General features: G+C 36.2%; 1 protein-coding gene across 1 annotated transcript in view; it reads left to right on the top strand.

Annotated features, from left to right (window-relative positions):
- Nucleotides 1–17,313, top strand: part of Itpr (Inositol 1,4,5,-trisphosphate receptor) — a 118,154-nt gene extending 100,841 nt beyond the window's left edge. The window contains exons 44-59 of the mRNA XM_068768679.1: nt 121–231; nt 686–828; nt 1,288–1,468; nt 2,254–2,483; nt 3,848–3,946; nt 5,069–5,206; nt 5,694–5,886; nt 7,537–7,659; nt 8,373–8,545; nt 9,327–9,491; nt 10,973–11,150; nt 11,707–11,909; nt 12,164–12,329; nt 13,219–13,379; nt 14,078–14,242; nt 15,044–17,313. Coding sequence (XP_068624780.1) covers nt 121–231; nt 686–828; nt 1,288–1,468; nt 2,254–2,483; nt 3,848–3,946; nt 5,069–5,206; nt 5,694–5,886; nt 7,537–7,659; nt 8,373–8,545; nt 9,327–9,491; nt 10,973–11,150; nt 11,707–11,909; nt 12,164–12,329; nt 13,219–13,379; nt 14,078–14,242; nt 15,044–15,136 — 2,522 coding nt within the window. The 3' untranslated portion in view covers nt 15,137–17,313. The remainder of the gene's footprint in view (nt 1–120; nt 232–685; nt 829–1,287; nt 1,469–2,253; nt 2,484–3,847; nt 3,947–5,068; nt 5,207–5,693; nt 5,887–7,536; nt 7,660–8,372; nt 8,546–9,326; nt 9,492–10,972; nt 11,151–11,706; nt 11,910–12,163; nt 12,330–13,218; nt 13,380–14,077; nt 14,243–15,043) is intronic.
- The last annotated feature ends 1,503 nt before the right edge of the window (nt 17,314–18,816 follow it).

Below are 18,816 nucleotides of genomic sequence, written 5' to 3'. Positions count from 1 at the left end.
CTTGACTATGCATATAATTCACTTGGAAAAAATCACGTCATGTAATTAAGATCATGTAATCAATGTTCTTGAATCTATAAAAGTTTTTGATGTCTCTAAAACTATAATACCTCGCCGCAGGCAAAGTGACGCCGGGTCCTATAGTGGTGGGAGAGGAGATGGATGAAGAGGTCACCAATGCTTGCGGCTCCGCCGTCCACGCTTATTCTGACATACACACCATGTCACATGGTAAGGACGTTTAATTATTGTTCAAACATATGAATAGAATGGAAATTATTTCAATTTTAAATGAACCCTTTAATTGTAATACAATAAAACAACGGTTTATCTAAAATATTTAATGGAATCAGGCGTTACTTCGCGGAAGTCCATCCTAAGTAAGAAAAGGACCAATATTTAGCCATTTCCGCACATGCAGTGGTAGTCGTGCAATGAAATGCACCGCCCGCCAGCCCGCTGATAAATGCGTATGCGGCAAACAATGCGAATCACACAACCGCCACCACCAAATCACTCAACACGTGTTTCATTCCTCCACGAGGCATCTTCAGGAGCCACGTTACACCGATTAGTGCCAAACACAGAGTCTTAGTTTATCTAAAACTCATCTTATTTGGTGAGCATCATTAAGTTTGAAAAATACGTAATACAGAACAGTTGTTTCCTATTCATTATTTTAAAGGAACTACAGTTCTGGAGGAAATAATGTCGGAGAAGAAACGGGAGGCTGGCAGCGCGGACGTACTGCCCGCCAAGGTGGCAGTCATGCGGCCCATACTGCGCTTCCTGCAACTACTCTGCGAGAACCACAACCCTGACTTACAGGTGCACTTTTAAACTTTAAGTTAATTGTCAAAAGTTATATATATTCAAATAAATTAGTCTGAGTGTCTGTTTGTAATATAAAAATTTAAAATATATACAATATATAGCAAAATTACATTTTATTTAATTTTCGTCTTTCTTTCTGTTTGTTCAGATTAATCCCAGATAGGTAGCTGATTTAATAAGGAGCTTCTTAGGCTACTTTTATTTTAGAAAAAATCTTAAACGAAAAATGAACTATGTGATTTTTGATGAATTCCACGCGGACAAAGTCGCGGGCACATCTAGGAAATAAAATTAATGAAATCAGTAAAATCGCAACGTAAGGTCACGTGTTATGACATCACCGAAGATAATATGTATTCTTATAAAAGAAGTTTTTATATGAATATATAGAATAAGTTTCCTATATTATACTAAAGTCAAATGTTTTATAAATTTATAAATTTCTTTGTTCAGAATCTGTTGCGCAACCAGAACAACAAATCGAACTACAATTTGGTTTCGGAGACGCTGATGTTCTTAGACTGCATCTGCGGCTCCACCACGGGCGGGCTGGGGCTGCTGGGCCTGTACATCAACGAGGGTAACGTGGCGCTCATCAATCAGACCCTCGAAACGCTCACCGAGTACTGCCAAGGTATAGTGTAAATAAGAATTAACAAATAATATGCTTTTTCTTCAAAGTGATGGTTCAAGATTTTTTTTTATAAAAACGAGACTTGATTTGGCTCCAAATATGTTTAGTTGACATACTCATCACCGAAGCGACATATTGGTGACGGAACACAGATCAAATATTTTTAACATGACATGGGTTTGTAATTACAATAATAATTATTTAAATACATAATAGGTTCATACAATAATAGTTATTGTATTGGGTCATATATTAATTGATATTATTTCACAAGTTACTTGCAGGGTAAAAAATGACTTGGGTTAGGTTAGGTTAGGTAATGTACTAATGGTATTTGTTAGTAGATAACATAGAGAAAACCAACTAGATATATATATATACGCTGTCATATATGATAGTTGACGTGTTATGTTTATTAAAAAATACTAAGAATGTAATTACAATGAAAACACTAAAATAATGCCAAAGTATCAAATAATAATAGTATATACGTATGCAACGTGTAAATATGTATGTATAAAGAGAAAGTTCATATATTCAAATTTGGTACTTTTAACGAAACTTATTGATCTTGAAATTATTATTTTTTTGATCTATTTGGTTTCTAACTGTTTCACAAGGTGTTATTCTTGTGGATAAGAAGCGGGAAGAAACATTTATAAATATGTGAGTGTGTGTATGTTAGATATATATATATATGTATTTATATGTGTGTGTGTGTGTGTGTGTTTGTGTGTGTGTTTGGATAAAATTTTATTTTACTTCAATACCAATGTACTTTTCAGGCCCGTGCCACGAAAACCAGAATTGCATAGCAACACATGAAAGCAACGGTCTAGACATCATAACGGCGCTCATCTTGAACGATATCAACCCCCTCGGCAAAACGCGCATGGATCTCGTGCTGGAGCTGAAGAACAACGCCTCCAAACTCCTGCTGGCCATCATGGAGTCGCGCAACGACTCCGAGAACAACGCTGAGCGCATCCTGTACAACATGAACCCTGAACAGCTGGTCAGTGCATATTGTTATTGTTACTAACTTACTAATATTCTATGTCAGGGGAGTTCAATTTGCGGCCCGCGATCCACATGCGGCATTTTAGTTCACAGAATTTATTCTCAAAAATCATGAAGTTACTTTAAATAAAATTAATTATAATAAACTGTGTTACTTTTTAAAAAAATTTATATATTAAAACCGGGCAGTTGATTATTGTAAAAATAAATACGTTTTTTTATGTTACATAATCTTTACATTTGTTCTAATCATTGGGTCGACTATTGTACAACTGTACTCCTTCAAACAATATACTAAGTTTCTTTCCATAGTTTTTTTCTGATTATAACTTTGAAGTATTATTTGTGGCTCTCAATAAAAGTACCCGTGTTCTCTAATCATTTTTCGTATTTAAAAAAAAAAGTATTTTTATATTAAAGCACCTATCAATATTAACCAACCAGCAACCAAAAGAATTAATGATATGTACTGTATCTTATTCGCCAAATTATCAGGAGTAGTAAAATAAACGTGTTTATTTTTTAATATTTATATTCAATATTAAATGGAATCAAGCATTATTTTGTGGAAGTCCATCCTAACTAAGAAAAAGACCAATATTTAGCCATTTCAATATAGAGATCTCTGTGTTTGGCACTAATCGGTGTAACATAACTCCTGAAGATGCTCCGTGGAGGGGTGAAACACGTGTTGAGTAAATTAACGGTGGCAGTTGTGTAATTCGCATTGTTTACCGCATGCGCATTTATCAGCGGGCTGGCGGTGCACTTTGTTGCACGACTACCACGGCATGTGCGGAAGTGGCTAAATATTGGTCCTTTTCTTCTTTATTTTCAATACACATTTTTATTTAAAGTTTTCAATAAATCTTAAAAAAATTTTACGTGCTTTTTTTGCGAATTTAATTTCCTCTACAAAAATAATTATTCAAATCAAAATTGTATACAAAACATATGATACGTTTCATTTTTCGATGATGTTTCATTTCGTGATGAAGTTAAAAGTATGTCAATTGAACAGTATTAGTTGTTTGCATTGCTATAGACTATGCTATATCTATGAGACTAATATAGTAATATGTGTGTGTGTATATTTATAAATGCATAAATCTATGTGTGATGGGTGGTCGTATGTAACTTCTGAATTAGTGTTTTTCTGCTCAAACAGAAACTGCAAAAACAGTTTCTCTGGTTAGTTTTTCTACTTGCCAAAAAAGTCACCACTACAATTTCATAGCATATGTGTTACATTTCTTCAAGGAAAAAAATAAAAAATAGTTGTCAAGTTTTAATTTAATGAATAAAAGAAAATATTTTTTTTAAAATAAAGAATTCTAAACTGATTTTTTTCGCCGGCAGGTTGATGTTGCTTGCTCAGCTTTCAATCAGGAACACGCAATGGATCCCGACTCCGACTCGGAAGACGACGCTCCTGTTCAGGGCGTGTCTCCTAAGGAAGTTAGTAGTATATATATTCAATATTGATATGTTACACGTTTAGGTTATATATGTCATCGTCTTATTGCAAACCCTTGGGTCCTGATCGACTTCATTTCAAGCGAAGATCGAATGGTCACACACAAATTTCGAGTAACATTTAAACAACGAGCTACTATAGGAACCTTTTATATTATTATCGTGTTTATAAATTCCCATGTAATATAAGCATACCGGCTGTCCCATAGAACAATAGGTTTACTTTACACAAGTCCTTCATTTTATTCAGGATTATTATCTACTTCTTAATGTGTAAGATTAACCGTGTCAATGTTTTGGTGCCATGGTCAATAGTATTTCTTTAACTTTTGAAGTGCTGCACTGATGTAGTTGATGAGCAGGATTTTAGGCCAAAACTCCGTGCATCAGTTATGGGCACATCGTCTTATTACAATTACCCATGCTTTTATATTATGACGAGAAATGTAGAATTACTTTCTTTTATATAATTAATAACTCAAAAAAGTCAGCCTTAGTAAATTTAGTAATAATTGGAATCGGTCTTTATCCAGTGTCTTCCGACGACCTTAACAAGATTACTTGTCCATCTCGTGTGGGAATCCTAAGCTTCTCTTGCCCATCTGTGGTCTTCATTTCACAGAACCTCTACGCACTATGAGACCTGCCCATTGTGAACTTTGTTAAGCTATATCAGTTGCTTTCGTTCCGAGTTAAACCCACAATTGAACCTATATAAATAAATAAATATATATAAATATATATATATATATATATATATATATATATTAACGCTCTATCGCTAACCGACGAGTCTCAACCGACACACTTCAAGCGGAATTAGAAAAATACAAATAGACTTCAAGTAACGGCTAAATTGCAATAGGACTATAGCCCATGCGCCTCTCATATGTGGGAAACTTTCATGATTTTATACTCGCTGGTGTTTAAATAACAATATAACGTATATACAAGCATTCTGTTATAGCGTTCCGTATGAAGCAGTCATGCGAATTACTTCTCTTTCTCTCTCTCTTTCTCTCTCTTTCTCTCTCTATTTCTCTCTCTCTCTCTCTCTACTCCTCAACTCATTAATAGTAAAATGTATTGGTAAAATCTCCGCAGGTGGGGCACAACATCTACATCCTTTGCCACCAGCTGGCCGGTCACAACAAGGAGCTGGCGGCGCTGGTGCGGGCGACCCCCGCGGGGGGCAATGCGCCCGCATTACAGTACTACAGGAGTCACACCGCCCAAATCGAGGTGCGCTTAACAATATTTTACCACCTCCCACTACCACTTTAATCTGGTAATTCGCTGGGCTATGTCAGTTACAGTAATTCGTCTACAGATCTACTTATTCCAGATAAGATTTCTTAGATAAACCCTGATCAAACCATGTGATGTCCTCTCGTTCAGTGATTGTTAGACGACAAGATAAATATGTGATCAAATAACTTTCTTTAAATACTCTATGTTTGTGTTTTCTTTAAAAACTCTGTGTTTGGCACTAATCGGTGTAACATAACTCCTGAAGATGCCCCGTGGAGGGTTGAAACACGTGTTGAGTGATTTAACGGTGGCAGTTGTGTGATTCGCATTGTTTGCCGCATACGCAGTTATTAGCTGGCTGGCGGGCGGTGCATTTATTTACATGACTACCACTGCATGTGCGGAAGTGGCTAAATATTGATCCTTTTCTTACTTTCTTTAAATAATTTGCGAGTGTGAAACCGGTGGTTGGTTTTAGATCGTGCGCACGGACCGCAGCATGGAGCAGATCGTATTCCCGATACCGGAGATCTGCGAGTACTTGCCGGCCGACAGCAAGCACCGCGTACTGCAGAGCGCCGAGCGGGACGACCAGGGCAGCAAGGTCGCCGATTTCTTCTCGCGCCTCGACAATCTCTTCCACGAAATGAAGTGGCAGAAAAAATTACGTGGTCAGTCTCACATTTTACTCTCGTCATCATAATCATCATCACAATCGACATACGCTCACTATAAGGATATGCCTTACTAGCGTACCTTGATAGCCCATGGTACTAACAGGACTAAATTTGTGTTTTATAAATCCAACAATCTCTTCCAAAGATCGCCTCGATGACCAGTCGTACGTTGCTAGCATCCAGTGACTTCCCACGACTATGACTACCGATATGAAGCTGAAATCTCTTTCTCCTTCTCCGTTTATTCACTAAAAAAAATCCTTTATGTATCATATTCCACCTGATTTGAAAAACTTGAAAAATCGGCCTTATGACGATAGCGATTAAGTTGATATTTGTAGAGTGAAAAATCTAACTCATCGTATCATTAGCACAGGAGATAGAGTTTATTTTATATACTTTAGAAAACAATATTTATCAACAATTAAGTTATTATAATTATTTCTAAATTTTCCCATCTAAGGCGTCACAAATTACATTTTTCTTTCATTATAAATCAAATCAATTTAATCAAAATGATTCTTTGCATTTTTAACGCTAACAAACGACAGCCACGCATCAACAGTATTATAGCAACGTTATAGAGAGCCAAAACATAGCTTTATTAAATTCTATTGTGATTTTTTTTTTATTTAGACCCGCAGACAGAAATACGTACTCGTAATATAGGTTTAAATAAGTTTGGTAAAATATTGCACAAGTTTAATTATATTAGTCTATTGTAGTACACAGCCTTCAACGTGATCTCTCCAGACTTTAAATAAACATTTTTTTAAAAACTAAAACGGGCATTAAAAGGCTTACTGAATAAAAACGAAAGAAGTAAACGACGTGAAATTATTTATAAAACAAATTATGTAAAGGAACAGAAGTGTTAAATCACTATTTACTATTAATAACTAAAATTAGATGTAGAGAATAAGAATATTCTTGAATTAGCAAAAGTTTCTTTACTTAAAGCATACGAAGGTCTTTAACTACTAAAAAGGTACGGACAACTCAAAGAAGTATTAAAAATAATGAAAATACTAAAAATAAAAAGTTGTGTAATAATATAAAAAAAAACTAAAATAACTACAGCGCTTACATATGCTCCAAAATTAATTTGGCAATGAGCCAAACACATGTCTTGTTACACTGACTACCGGTGGACCATACAGGCAGAAATTGGAAGGGGACAGCAGAAAGGAGAAGGACTTAATGGGCAAAGCAAGAGAAATATTGGTTAAACCGAATCAGAGAAAATGATATACGAAGAGACGCAGATGGGTGGGAGATGTAAAGAAACTAGTTTCTCTACATCTCACCTTGGGAAAGAAAAATTCTTCCCATTTTCTTTCCAAAAGGGGGAACATACATATATAAATAAAATTTCAATTGTAGAATAAAGGTAGTCAATCCAGTAAAATAGTAATATCCCTCGACCCGGGCCGCTATTTTAAAAGAGGTCTAGGCACGCTCTGCATCCTGCCACCTCATACCCCAGGAATCCGCCAACGCCATTTGGGTAGCAGTGAAAGTCCTTTAAAATAATGAAGGTTGTGTATATAAAAGGCTTTATTATTATTTTTATCCTATATATTATCAGGTATATTGCAAGTTTGTTTGTATTAAATGTTCACCGCTAAACATTTCTTTCCGCAGGGCAACCTTTCCTGTTCTGGGTGTCGTCCTACATGTCGTTGTGGAGTAATATCCTGTTTAACTTCGCCGTTCTGATCAACGTTATCGTTGCGTTCTTTTATCCATTTCAAGACGAAACCCCAAGTGAGTAAACAAGTTGCGATCTAATCGCCAATGGCGACTACTTATAAGCAAACATTGGATAAACTTTGTTACTAAGAAGAAATAGAACAAGTACTAACTTAATGACAAGTTACAGAATAATTTGGAAATCCAAAATGTCTTATCATATATGTCTTGAAAATACGTACGTGATGAATACGATAGGAATATATAGATATCTAGTGAAGCAAAACTAACTTTTACAAGCCTTTTAAAAACTTGCATAGATTAAAGTTTTTTAACCCACACAGGCATCTCGTTCCACAAGCGTGCGACCTGAAAAGTAAATAACTGGTCAATGTATCTAGTTGCATGATTTAAAAAGAACGTGAAAAAAGAGAGAATAGCACTATGTTTAATAGAAAAATAATCCGAGTATTCTAAGATGTATGGAGTCTTCTACTTCTTTATTGACCATATATTAGGAGTGATGTAATTCAAATGGTGTGGCCCAGCCAATGATCAAACAGATGACCTGATATCGCATCCCACGGTTCGTAGGCATAATGCTCCTACTGTACTGTATGTACCAATTTGGTAACATTATAAGCCTTATAGAAATATCATCATCCTCAATTAAGGTATAGCGTTTTCTGACTGATCACCACTCTAGGACCTTAAGGCCCAAGTGGTTTGCCGACTTCTCAACTTGGATGTAGTTTAGTTACTATGGTTTGTCATCCTGTTGTGTGCAGAGCTGGGACAGCACCTGTCGCTGGTGGTGTGGTGCGTGTTCCTGGCAGCCAGCGCGCTGGTGACATGGCTGCCGCGCTCCTCGGGCGTGCGCGCGCTGCTCGCCAGTGCTATAGTGCGCCTGATCTTCTCCGCAGGACCCGAACCCACTCTCTGGGCACTCGGAATGCTCACCGTGAGTAACGTCTACTTTCATAAAAGTTCATTTTTAAAGCGACTTACAACATCATTAAACTTAAAGTTACGTTAAAATTTTAGTGCACGTTTCATTTTGAACAAAAAAGGTTTTTAAGGGTTCGAGCTTAAACAAAAAAACGAGTAAAAAAATGCTTGGTAGTAAATGTTTTCGAATGCATTAAATTTAATGTAACCAGATAGAAGATAGCGCTAAAAATTAGGAAAACTATTACGATTTATTAATTTAACGCTACAAGAAAAAACACTAATATCTTGTCACAAAGGCCCGGTTTCCGCAACCAAGGACTGCTGAAGTTGTCATTAATGTATCAAAACTATTTCTAAGGGTCCCAAAGAGCAACCCTTCATCGCTGAAGGCTTGGGCCTCGCCGATGAAGAAATAAATAATAAGAAATGATGTGTGTATATATATATAGAAGAAATTTCCCCGCATGTACTGGTTCATGATGATACCTCTGGAACCATAAATAAGGCTTAAAGATTTGGAGTTTAGTTGGAGTAATCCTTTTGTCTAGTAGATATCACCTAAGAATGGATAATATGGGATTCAGAACTCAGGGCTAGTTGAGAGAGGGTGTTTATAAAAAAATATTTTTATTATTGTTGCGGATAAATTAATATTGTTCATATCAATTTATGAAATTGTGGAATAATCACAAATTATTATAATTTCTCTTTGATTATTTTTGTTGGCTACCTCAGGCTGGCAAAACTATGGAATTTATATAACATTCCTGCAAGATTTGATTAATTTGCAGATCGTAGTGAAGGGCATTCACCTGGTTAGTATCATGGGCAACCAAGGTACGTTGTCCAAGTCGACGCGCAACGTGATCACCGACCCCGAGCTGCTCTACCACAGCGTCTACCTCGGCTTCTGTTTCCTTGGCATCTGCTGCCACCCCTTCTTCTTCTCTGTGCTGGTAAGTGTTTGTTAGACTTGGTTACCTTAAACCTTATCAAATACATGTTATAAACTAAGAAGGCAAGTAAGATAGTAGTTTCTGTCTTTGTTACCCTTAAAGAGAAGTTGTAAACATTTTTTATTATTTTTTTCCTTATGAGACGGTCTAATACATGGTTGCAAAGACTTATTAAGATTAGGGGCCACTCGGGCAAATCATGAACCGATGGCAGGCCGGCCGCGAGAAGTATAGGTAATTATTTTTTTTTTTGGTTTTATTCTGAAATAGAATTCAATATTTTTCGAATGTACGATGCATCCATGTCTAATATAACGGTCATGGCAATATTCACGCTCTATTTAGTTCCTAATTTGACATCTTTTGTGGATAAATAAAATCTAGTGAATTAGTAGAATTAAACATATAACAAAATTTGCTTTTAAAAAGAAATTAAAAATGTAAGATTTTATAAATGTATAAGTGAACAGTGGTCCAGCGGTTGAAGACTGAGACTTGGGCACACTTGACATAGGGTTATATAGATAAGGATAGGATAGGGTTTTATAGAGAAGCTTTCCACTGCTCATAAAACTAGTTTCCAGAGAATGGGCAGCAGCATCCTCTGCGTACCATAATACCACACTGCCATCGTTAACCAGCCTGCCAAGCGTGGCGATTATGGTATATCCCCCCCCCCCCATAAATATCTTTGGGAAAAGCTTATGCTCTGCTGTGGGCATCTATAGAGTGAAACGACGATGTAAATTTTTAATGTTTAATTGACTTAGATATAGCTTTGACTTCCATGGTATGCTATCTTTTAGAAAGTAATTTATAGTGTAGATTAAATGAATAGAAACTCTGTATTCCTAGAGAAGATTCTAATGTCTAAAGTGAAACAGAAAGACAATACACCTATCCCCCGATTTACACGGTACTTGTTTTACACGTTTTCGCTTTTACACGGTTTTCCAAAAAAGTTTTTTTTTTTGTTTTTATCGCACTCTCTACTAAATTGCACACGCACACCGTGTCTGTATTTCTTCGCATAAAATTAAAGTTCAATCTAAAAAGTTTCATTTAATCTAGAAAGTTTCACAGTTTCAGAAAGATTTAATTTTCCATATTCGTACATTACAAGTGCGTGCATAATTACTATGCAGGATAATAAAACACCTTTGGTTTTATTTTTTGTTATTCTGTTTAATGTATTGTGCTTAAAAAAAAAACAGTGTTTCCGTAATATATTACATATTTTAACTTGTCAATGCATTTCATTTTTATTTCTGTGTACACCTAAAAATATTGAAAAAAATTACAAGAGTTAAATAGCAAAATTATGCACTTTTTGCAAGATTTTCACGGTTTTGACTTGAAAATTTTTAATTTTCGATTTACACATTATTCTCAGGAACGTATCTACCATGTAAATCGGGGGATAGGTGTATGTTATTATATTAAGTGCATTTTATTAACTGTTTGACTGTCTGTTTGCCAAGCTGCTCGACATCGTGTACCGCGAGGAGACACTTTTGAACGTGATGCGGTCAGTGACCCGCAACGGACGGTCTATACTGCTGACGGCCGTACTGGCGCTGGTGCTGGTCTATATGTTCTCCATCGTAGGCTACATGTTCTTCCGAGACCACTTCCTCGTCAACGTGGACCGCCTAGACGGTAACTCATACGCTTACTTTAACCTTATTTTATTTTAGAATGGGGGGCGTCTCATCATCATTCCATAGATACCCTGCTAAAGCCTGGTAATCTTCAATACTTTGGTAAAGATTTATGGGTCGCAGAGGTAACCTTCGTGTTCCTAGTATTTTCACTAGGTTCACTTCTAGTGTTATATCTAACCTTTTAGTTACTACAGTGTAAAAAATTAGCTTCTTAGCTGACTTCTACGCGGCAAAGTAAATATTACTCCAAATCTCAAGTCTCTAAATGTTGTAGTTGCAGATATATAGTGATGAGTCAGTACATGGGTACACATATATATATAATGTTAGTGATGAAAGTAATCTTCATTGACCGCCGACATAAACAATCAAATCGCATCTTATTAGAAAACCAAGTGACTGTGACCAGTGAAAAGCGTATTTTCGAACGCATCAGTTGTGTAGGAGATCGGATTCTAATGGTTACGAATATTGCCTAGGTGAACAGACAGTGATGATTAACTGAATTCTTAACGAGGATTACATGTGATGATATTACTGTGTTTGTTTAGACGACGACGACCCGCGCTTCGAGGAGCGTTGTGACAGCGACCCCGCTGCTAAGTACCAACGGCCACCGCGGTTCGTGTCAGTGGGCGGCGCGTTGCGCGAGCGCAGCTGCGACTCGCTCATCATGTGCATCGTTACTACGCTCAACCAGGGGCTGCGGAACGGCGGCGGCATCGGCGACATCCTGCGCGCCCCCGCCAGCTTCGTACGTACCCCACGCCCATCCACTCTACACCCACTTCCCTAAATACCGTGGCGAGACGTGTCTGGTTCACTCGGGTTCACCCTTATGAACGCTGTTACATACAGGCCATAATGTATACTAATAGTTGAATATCTCACTAATTTCATATGGTTTTGTATGAAAAATCATAAGAAAAAAGCCTTACGCGGACCTAAAAGCAAGAAGGATCAAGCGTAATAAAAAGCAATCTTTTTAATATTAATGTTTGTGTGCAGGAGCCTTTATTCGTGGCTCGCGTTGTGTACGATCTACTGTTCTTCTTCGTGGTCATCATCATCGTGCTGAATCTCATCTTCGGTGTGATCATCGACACCTTCGCCGACCTGCGTAGCGAGAAGCAGCAGAAAGAACTTATACTGAAGAACACATGCTTTATATGTGGTAAGGCTTCATCTACCGACAACTGTGACGAAACTTCGCAACATTCTATACATTCACCGTGAGAATGCCGGGTCCATTGCTTTAATTAACTCTTCAATTCAGTGGAGTCAAAGTTGCGGCCCGCGATGAATATTTTTGAGACCCAGACAATATATCCGACATATATGATGAATGAAGGAAGAAAGAGAGAAATTATGTAGGGTAAGAGAGAGGGTGATAATAGGATAAATATGGATACATACCATTGTATCCATGTTACCAAAATAGGTGGTATAAATAGGAAAAGAATATTAAATAATATATATATATATATATATATATATATCCCACATAAAGTAAAATAAAAAGAAATGTGAATTAGAAATGAAAAGGACACTTAAAATTATATTACATTTAAACTTTATGGATCGTTTTAAATTTAACGCGCGAAAATGTAAGTCATTGGCTGAAATGGAGAAATATATATCGCCTGTCTGAAACTTTTTAAATACCGTTCTCATTGGGTCAATTTTGAAACTAGTATCGGCCAAGAAATCTCTCCCAAAATAGAATAGATGTCATGTATCAGTTTATAATGTCCAAGTCTAAATAAATATTTCTGTTTTTAGGAAAATTGATTTTTTCTTTAAGGTTCTTCTAAAATTATGTTCTGTTTATTTAGCTTAAGTTTTTAATTTCACCCCCTGCCTTTAGAAAATATATAATATTGTAGCCACAGCTGCACTAAAATCGCCTTTTCTTTCCCTTTTGTTCCACTTTTTCTCTCTCTCTCTCTCTCTCTCTCTGTCTTCCTCTCCCTTTCTCTTTCTTTAATGGAAACTAGAGAAGCACTCTCACCGTGTTGACACGGCACCGGTTTAACCACAACAACACATCACTACGATTTCAGGGTTGAACAGGTCAGCCTTTGACAACAAGACTGTCTCCTTCGAGGAGCACATCAAAAGCGAGCACAACATGTGGCATTACCTATACTTCATGGTGCTGGTGCGGGTCAAGGATCCCACCGAGTTCACCGGACCGGAGAGCTACGTACACTCTATGATAAAGGTACGTTCACACTATCTTATTGCGTAACAACCCGATTTTTTGGGTTTTTATTAACTTTCTATTTTAATTTAAAGTTCCAAAAGATATCTCATGCCTTCCTCTTCTTAGCTTTAAGTTAAAAAGTATATCTTTAAATAAATATTATATAGCATTCAAGAGTTTTTGGTTGATCGAAATGTTTGGAACTTGGTGTTTTTTACTCATTTTCATGCTTGATATTGTAATAATAAATTGTAATAATGTATACAAGAATTAAAACTTAAATTTCATGTCCAAAAGACCAACTGTTGAGTTTCTGGCCAGCTACTCATCAGCGTTCCAAACCTGTGACGGTGATAACTTCAATAACAAACAACTTATAATATATAAATAGTCGACAAATCAAAAGCGCGTATAAATTACTTGAACAATGATATTTTGAATTTGTAAATTAAGGTATTGTAAATCTCTTGTGGGGGTAATTTCTTAAAATCCATTCTTGGTTATTTTCCATCATCATTATTATCGTTACATATCAGCTAATAGATGCTCAATACTAGACATAGGCCTCCTCCGAACATCGCTATGATGATCAGTCTTATGCTGCCCCCATCGAGCGAGTTCACGCAACCTTGACCTTATCGTGGGTCCACCAGTATCTATATATATATATATATATATATATATATATATATATATAATGTTTGTGTGGTGTGCAGTCGAACAACTTGGAATGGTTCCCGCGGCTGCGCGCGTTGTCGCTGATGGGCGGCGGCGAGGGCGAGGGCGGCGAGCTGGAGCTGCGCGCGCTGCAGTCGCAGCTCGAGCGCGCCCAGCTCGCCGTGCGGACACTCACCGACCTGCTCACAGAGCTGCGCGACCAGGTACACCCCCACTCCTCATTTATTTTTAGTGGAATAATAATTATCCGTCGTCCGTCTGTCGACCGTCGTCATCATCAATTCGGCCATATAACATCCACAGCTGAACATAGATCTCTCCCGTGGATTTCCATTTGGATCAAACCTTAATAAGGTCACCTGTCTACCTTGTAGGCTGACTTAGTAATCGTACAAGCCAGTAATACGGGGCGTTAATTACAATGAAATAGTACTTTGAGTTACTACTACTACTACTCCGCTAGCTCAGTGACCCAAAGTGGGTCTTGGCCTCCGAAGCGAGAGACTTCCACTTTCCTCTATCTTGCGCCATCGTCTGCCATTGGCTGACATTCAATTGACTTTGAGTTAGTATTATATAAATCGATTTTCAAACTTGAAAGGAATTGATTTGTAGCCATATTCATTGTACTAAATCATAACCTTCCTTTTCGTGCTACCGGCTCAATCGGATAAAATAAAGAGTTGGTATGCGCGCGTTCTCTTGACGTAGTATAAGCCGATGCCGTCTAACGGTATCGGTTTTAGAGCTGCAGCTAGTCGAAAACGCATCACGACGCCATGAGGCCAAGCGCACGCTCTCGCAACTTAATTACATCAAAGTTAACGCTTACGGACTTCTGTTTATTTCTTCGTTCTCTCTGTACTGTTCTATTTATACTCTATCGTAACCTTCTGTTATGCTTCTGTGTCGTATATCTGAACTATAAAAAACTTTATAAGACTTATAAATGTAGTATTTTTTCAATACGCAACGTACTACAGATTTATTGGTTTTTTTTTTAGATGACGGAGCAAAGGAAGCAAAAACAACGCATCGGACTTCTCAATTCTACGTCCGCCTACCTGCACAACCTGCAGATGAATCTCCCGCCGTGAACCCTCCCCGAGCACTCCCCCGTGCCCTCCCGGCACTCCCAACCTACATCTGAATATTAACAATAACAAGAAAGGTTCAGGGACATTGAGTGCAATGGGATTATATAACTTCGCTGCTAACGCACAAACGACTTTATTTCTATAGATTCACGGTACATTATCCATTATCACACAGCAATGACACACGACATTCATACGACCCGTATGAATACTGATTTATTTTACACGACTAACTTACTAGTTGGTATAAGCGTATAAAAGGTTGACATTTGCTCCCTTAGGAATTAAATTCTTAAGTTAAGTTTAAATGTTTCGCAACAGATCTGTATCTTCTGATAGATATCTACGTTTATGTACAGATAAAATCTTGATTTTACCACATTCGACGCTTCAATATAACATAAGACATACACAGGAAACGTAAAACTTGACGGTGTATAAATAAAAATATCTTAGTTACATTTATCTGACGAACGCATTAGTGTCGAGCAAGTGCGTATTACTAAACATTAGTAATAAATTTTACTAGTTCTAGTTAGTAACTTCTAATCCAAAATTAATTGAGAGATCTGTGCGAATATTAATTTAAGAACATAAGCCAAAAAGGTATACGGATATTTAAAAAAGGAATACACGTTTATGGCAACACTGAACGTGAATAATGTGCTCATAGTGTAGTTACTAAGTCGTTATCGGGGATATATATTTGTCTAGTGTTTTTACTATTGTATTTTTAACCTGTTTTCACTGTTATATTTGAAATTTATTGTTGATCTTCAATTTTATCACAAGTTATGAATTTATATCTAAAACTCTTTTATATTCTTTCGTAATTCATTTTAAATGTTTACCTGGTTACCATTTTCGAATTTTAAATATCTCCCACTCTGATATACTTAGTGCGTGCAATATAAGATAGCTCAAATCCGTTACCTATTTAATATAGTTAAATGTGAGATGAAATTTTATTTATCTTTTAAAGATCTAAAAATTATCTATGATGTGTTTTATAAGGCTGAAGTTACACGTGAGCTAAGTTTTTCGTCGCTCCGGTGTATCGCACACGACTTTAGTGTGTAAGCAGCCTTATATATGTCAGGTGATAGCGGTTGCATATATATTAGTGTAATATGTGACTAGTTACAATGGTTGTTTTGAATGTGACGTGTTTACTAATATATTGTGTAGGTTATATAAAGTGACGTTGACAGTTCAAATGGCGGGAAACCGTCTCGAGGCGTATTGTCAATGTCAAATCGTTTATGGTTTTATTTTTTTTTTATTTACATAACTAATAGCATTGACAATCATTGCTGTTATATATATTCTCTATACAAAAGTAGAGAATGGGTTAGTTATTATTGGATTTTATTTTCGAATATAATTTTAACATTGTTACCGCTTTTAGTTAAATATTTTAATATTCCTGTGCCATGTTTGTATTGACAGACAAGTAGTACGTGTTTTTTTTTTTATAAATAGTTGATTCATGGGCTACGTTTTTTAAAGGTTTATGAAATTATCTTTGTACTTAAAAAAATCTCGAATATTTTTATCTAGTGAAATTTTAAATACCATCTCTATATTGATCTGTGTTTTATACATTTTTTTTTTGACGCAGCTACAAAATGCGAACAATCAAAGGAATAAAATGCAATTAGATCTAAAAGTCCGTAGTTATCACATTCCTTTAAAAATTTATGTCAAGGAAAAATTTGTATCCATTTAAATATTACAGCAAAATATATCTATACATTTTCATTATATTTACAAATGTGTAGATACTTGTTTTTCTATCTCTACTTGAAATAATTCTTAACATAATCATATTTATATGCTGTTCTCTCTATTCTATTTGATATGGACAGATCATTTATTTTTTAAATCACATTTATACATTCCTTTATATAACGGGTTAAAAGGTTCGGGAAATTAGACAATAGCAGAAGCGATTTCAATACGTCCAATTGAAAAGCAGGGAATTTGACATCTAGTTTATCAGAGTACGCCGTGGACTTCGTCTCCTGAACCTTTGCCCAAGATGTACCAGCGGTGTTGCTAGCAGACAGCTAGCTGATTGATATCGTAATTATATTGTACCGTACATTGTGATGGACCTCGTTGTGATGGCTGCAATAAGTGTTTTTTGTTTATAAAAAATAAAAAAATGGCACAAATATTGGAATTTTTATTTTAAATCTTTCTTCGTTTCAGCCGCAAACCCTCCACTGCTAGATATAACCTTTCTAGATGTCTAATAGGATCGGCTGGCGGATGGGCTGCGTAGCGCTTGTCAATTCGTGATCTCCATTCTAAAACCTTAAGGCATCAAACCACTGGACCAGCGTTTCTTAAACTTTTTAGTAAGTGAAAGCCTTTTTTTAGTCACTTTTATTTTGAAACAGCTGATTTGTTTCAATAGTAAGGCATACCTTTATTATAACATACTGTAAATGAATGATATGCTACGAAAACGACAATTGTTTAAAAAATAACATGAATTTTCTGCCAAATATTTACTCGACAGCGCTGTTACAATTCGCCACGTCAGACTGTTGCTTTGCACATACTAGATTAGTAAGTGAAAAATGTATCGTTAATTTTTTATTATTATTCCTATTACTTCCTTATATGGTAAAAAAAGCAAATAACTTTTTTGCGGAACCCCGGGCTTCCGCGGACCACAGTTTAAGAAACAAAAGCTAAACTAGGCTATGTCGATTACTTAGGTTCATCTATGGTTCTCTTTATTCCTGATTCATTCTCATAGAGAGATCATCATCCATTGGTCTTTGTCTTATGGTACTGAAGGATAAATCTTTTATTTTATAATATTTAATTCGAACGAAGTCATTGTGTATAAAACAAGGTCCAGCCATAACATGATTAAAATTAAAATCATTTTTAATTATGAACTTTGGAATCACATTTTAAAACTCTTATTTAAAAAAAAAACGGAAAAATATTGTATTGTTTACATTACTGTATTCACCAGACAGAGTAAATTAGAGCATGTGACAAGGATATACGGTTGTGGTGGGCATTGTAAATAAATTAACGATGAGGTTTATTTATTAAAAGTTGACATAAAAACATAACATACACATACATACAAATTGCATATTACATTGACATAAAAATTGGTTATTTATTTTTTCATGCTGTCATAGTAAAAAACTACAATAATATAGTCTACGATCTTTGTGTCTGTCTGCGACATTAGTTACTGATATAAATTAGTCGAAAAACATGCCAAAGAATAGGATAACACAGGAGCAAGAGGACGCGTCCTCATCGTACAGATGACAAATGTAAACAAAGATTTTGCTACTAATATAAACACGTCCTTGCCTTTTAACATTGCGTTGCTGAAACTGCTGTGTTCCTGTACCACGTCTAGGTAGGAGTCAAGGAAGAAAAGAGCAAGAGCGCCACCGTCGCAAGTGTTGTCAGTGAAAAGACGGAATATGACAGCTGATACTTCCCCATTTCCCCGCGTACAAGGGGAAGTACATTATCAGTAACTCTACCAATAAGTCGTACTATCTTTGGTATTATATTTGTCAAGCGAATACAGAATAGCAAACATTTAAGTAAAGTGCGAAAAGGTATTGAAGTTACTTCAGGTCGGACCACTTCACACGTTGCGCCAATAAAGATTAAACGAAATTTGGTTTAAA

The sequence above is a fragment of the Battus philenor genome, unplaced genomic scaffold (genome assembly GCF_028537555.1).
Source record: "Battus philenor isolate CCGP_79_NKW_IND1 unplaced genomic scaffold, ilBatPhil1.0.hap1 SCAF_26, whole genome shotgun sequence".
Classification (NCBI taxonomy): domain Eukaryota; kingdom Metazoa; phylum Arthropoda; class Insecta; order Lepidoptera; family Papilionidae; genus Battus; species Battus philenor.
Note: the sequence above shows the minus strand (reverse complement) of the source record. Positions and strands in the feature narration are given on the sequence as shown.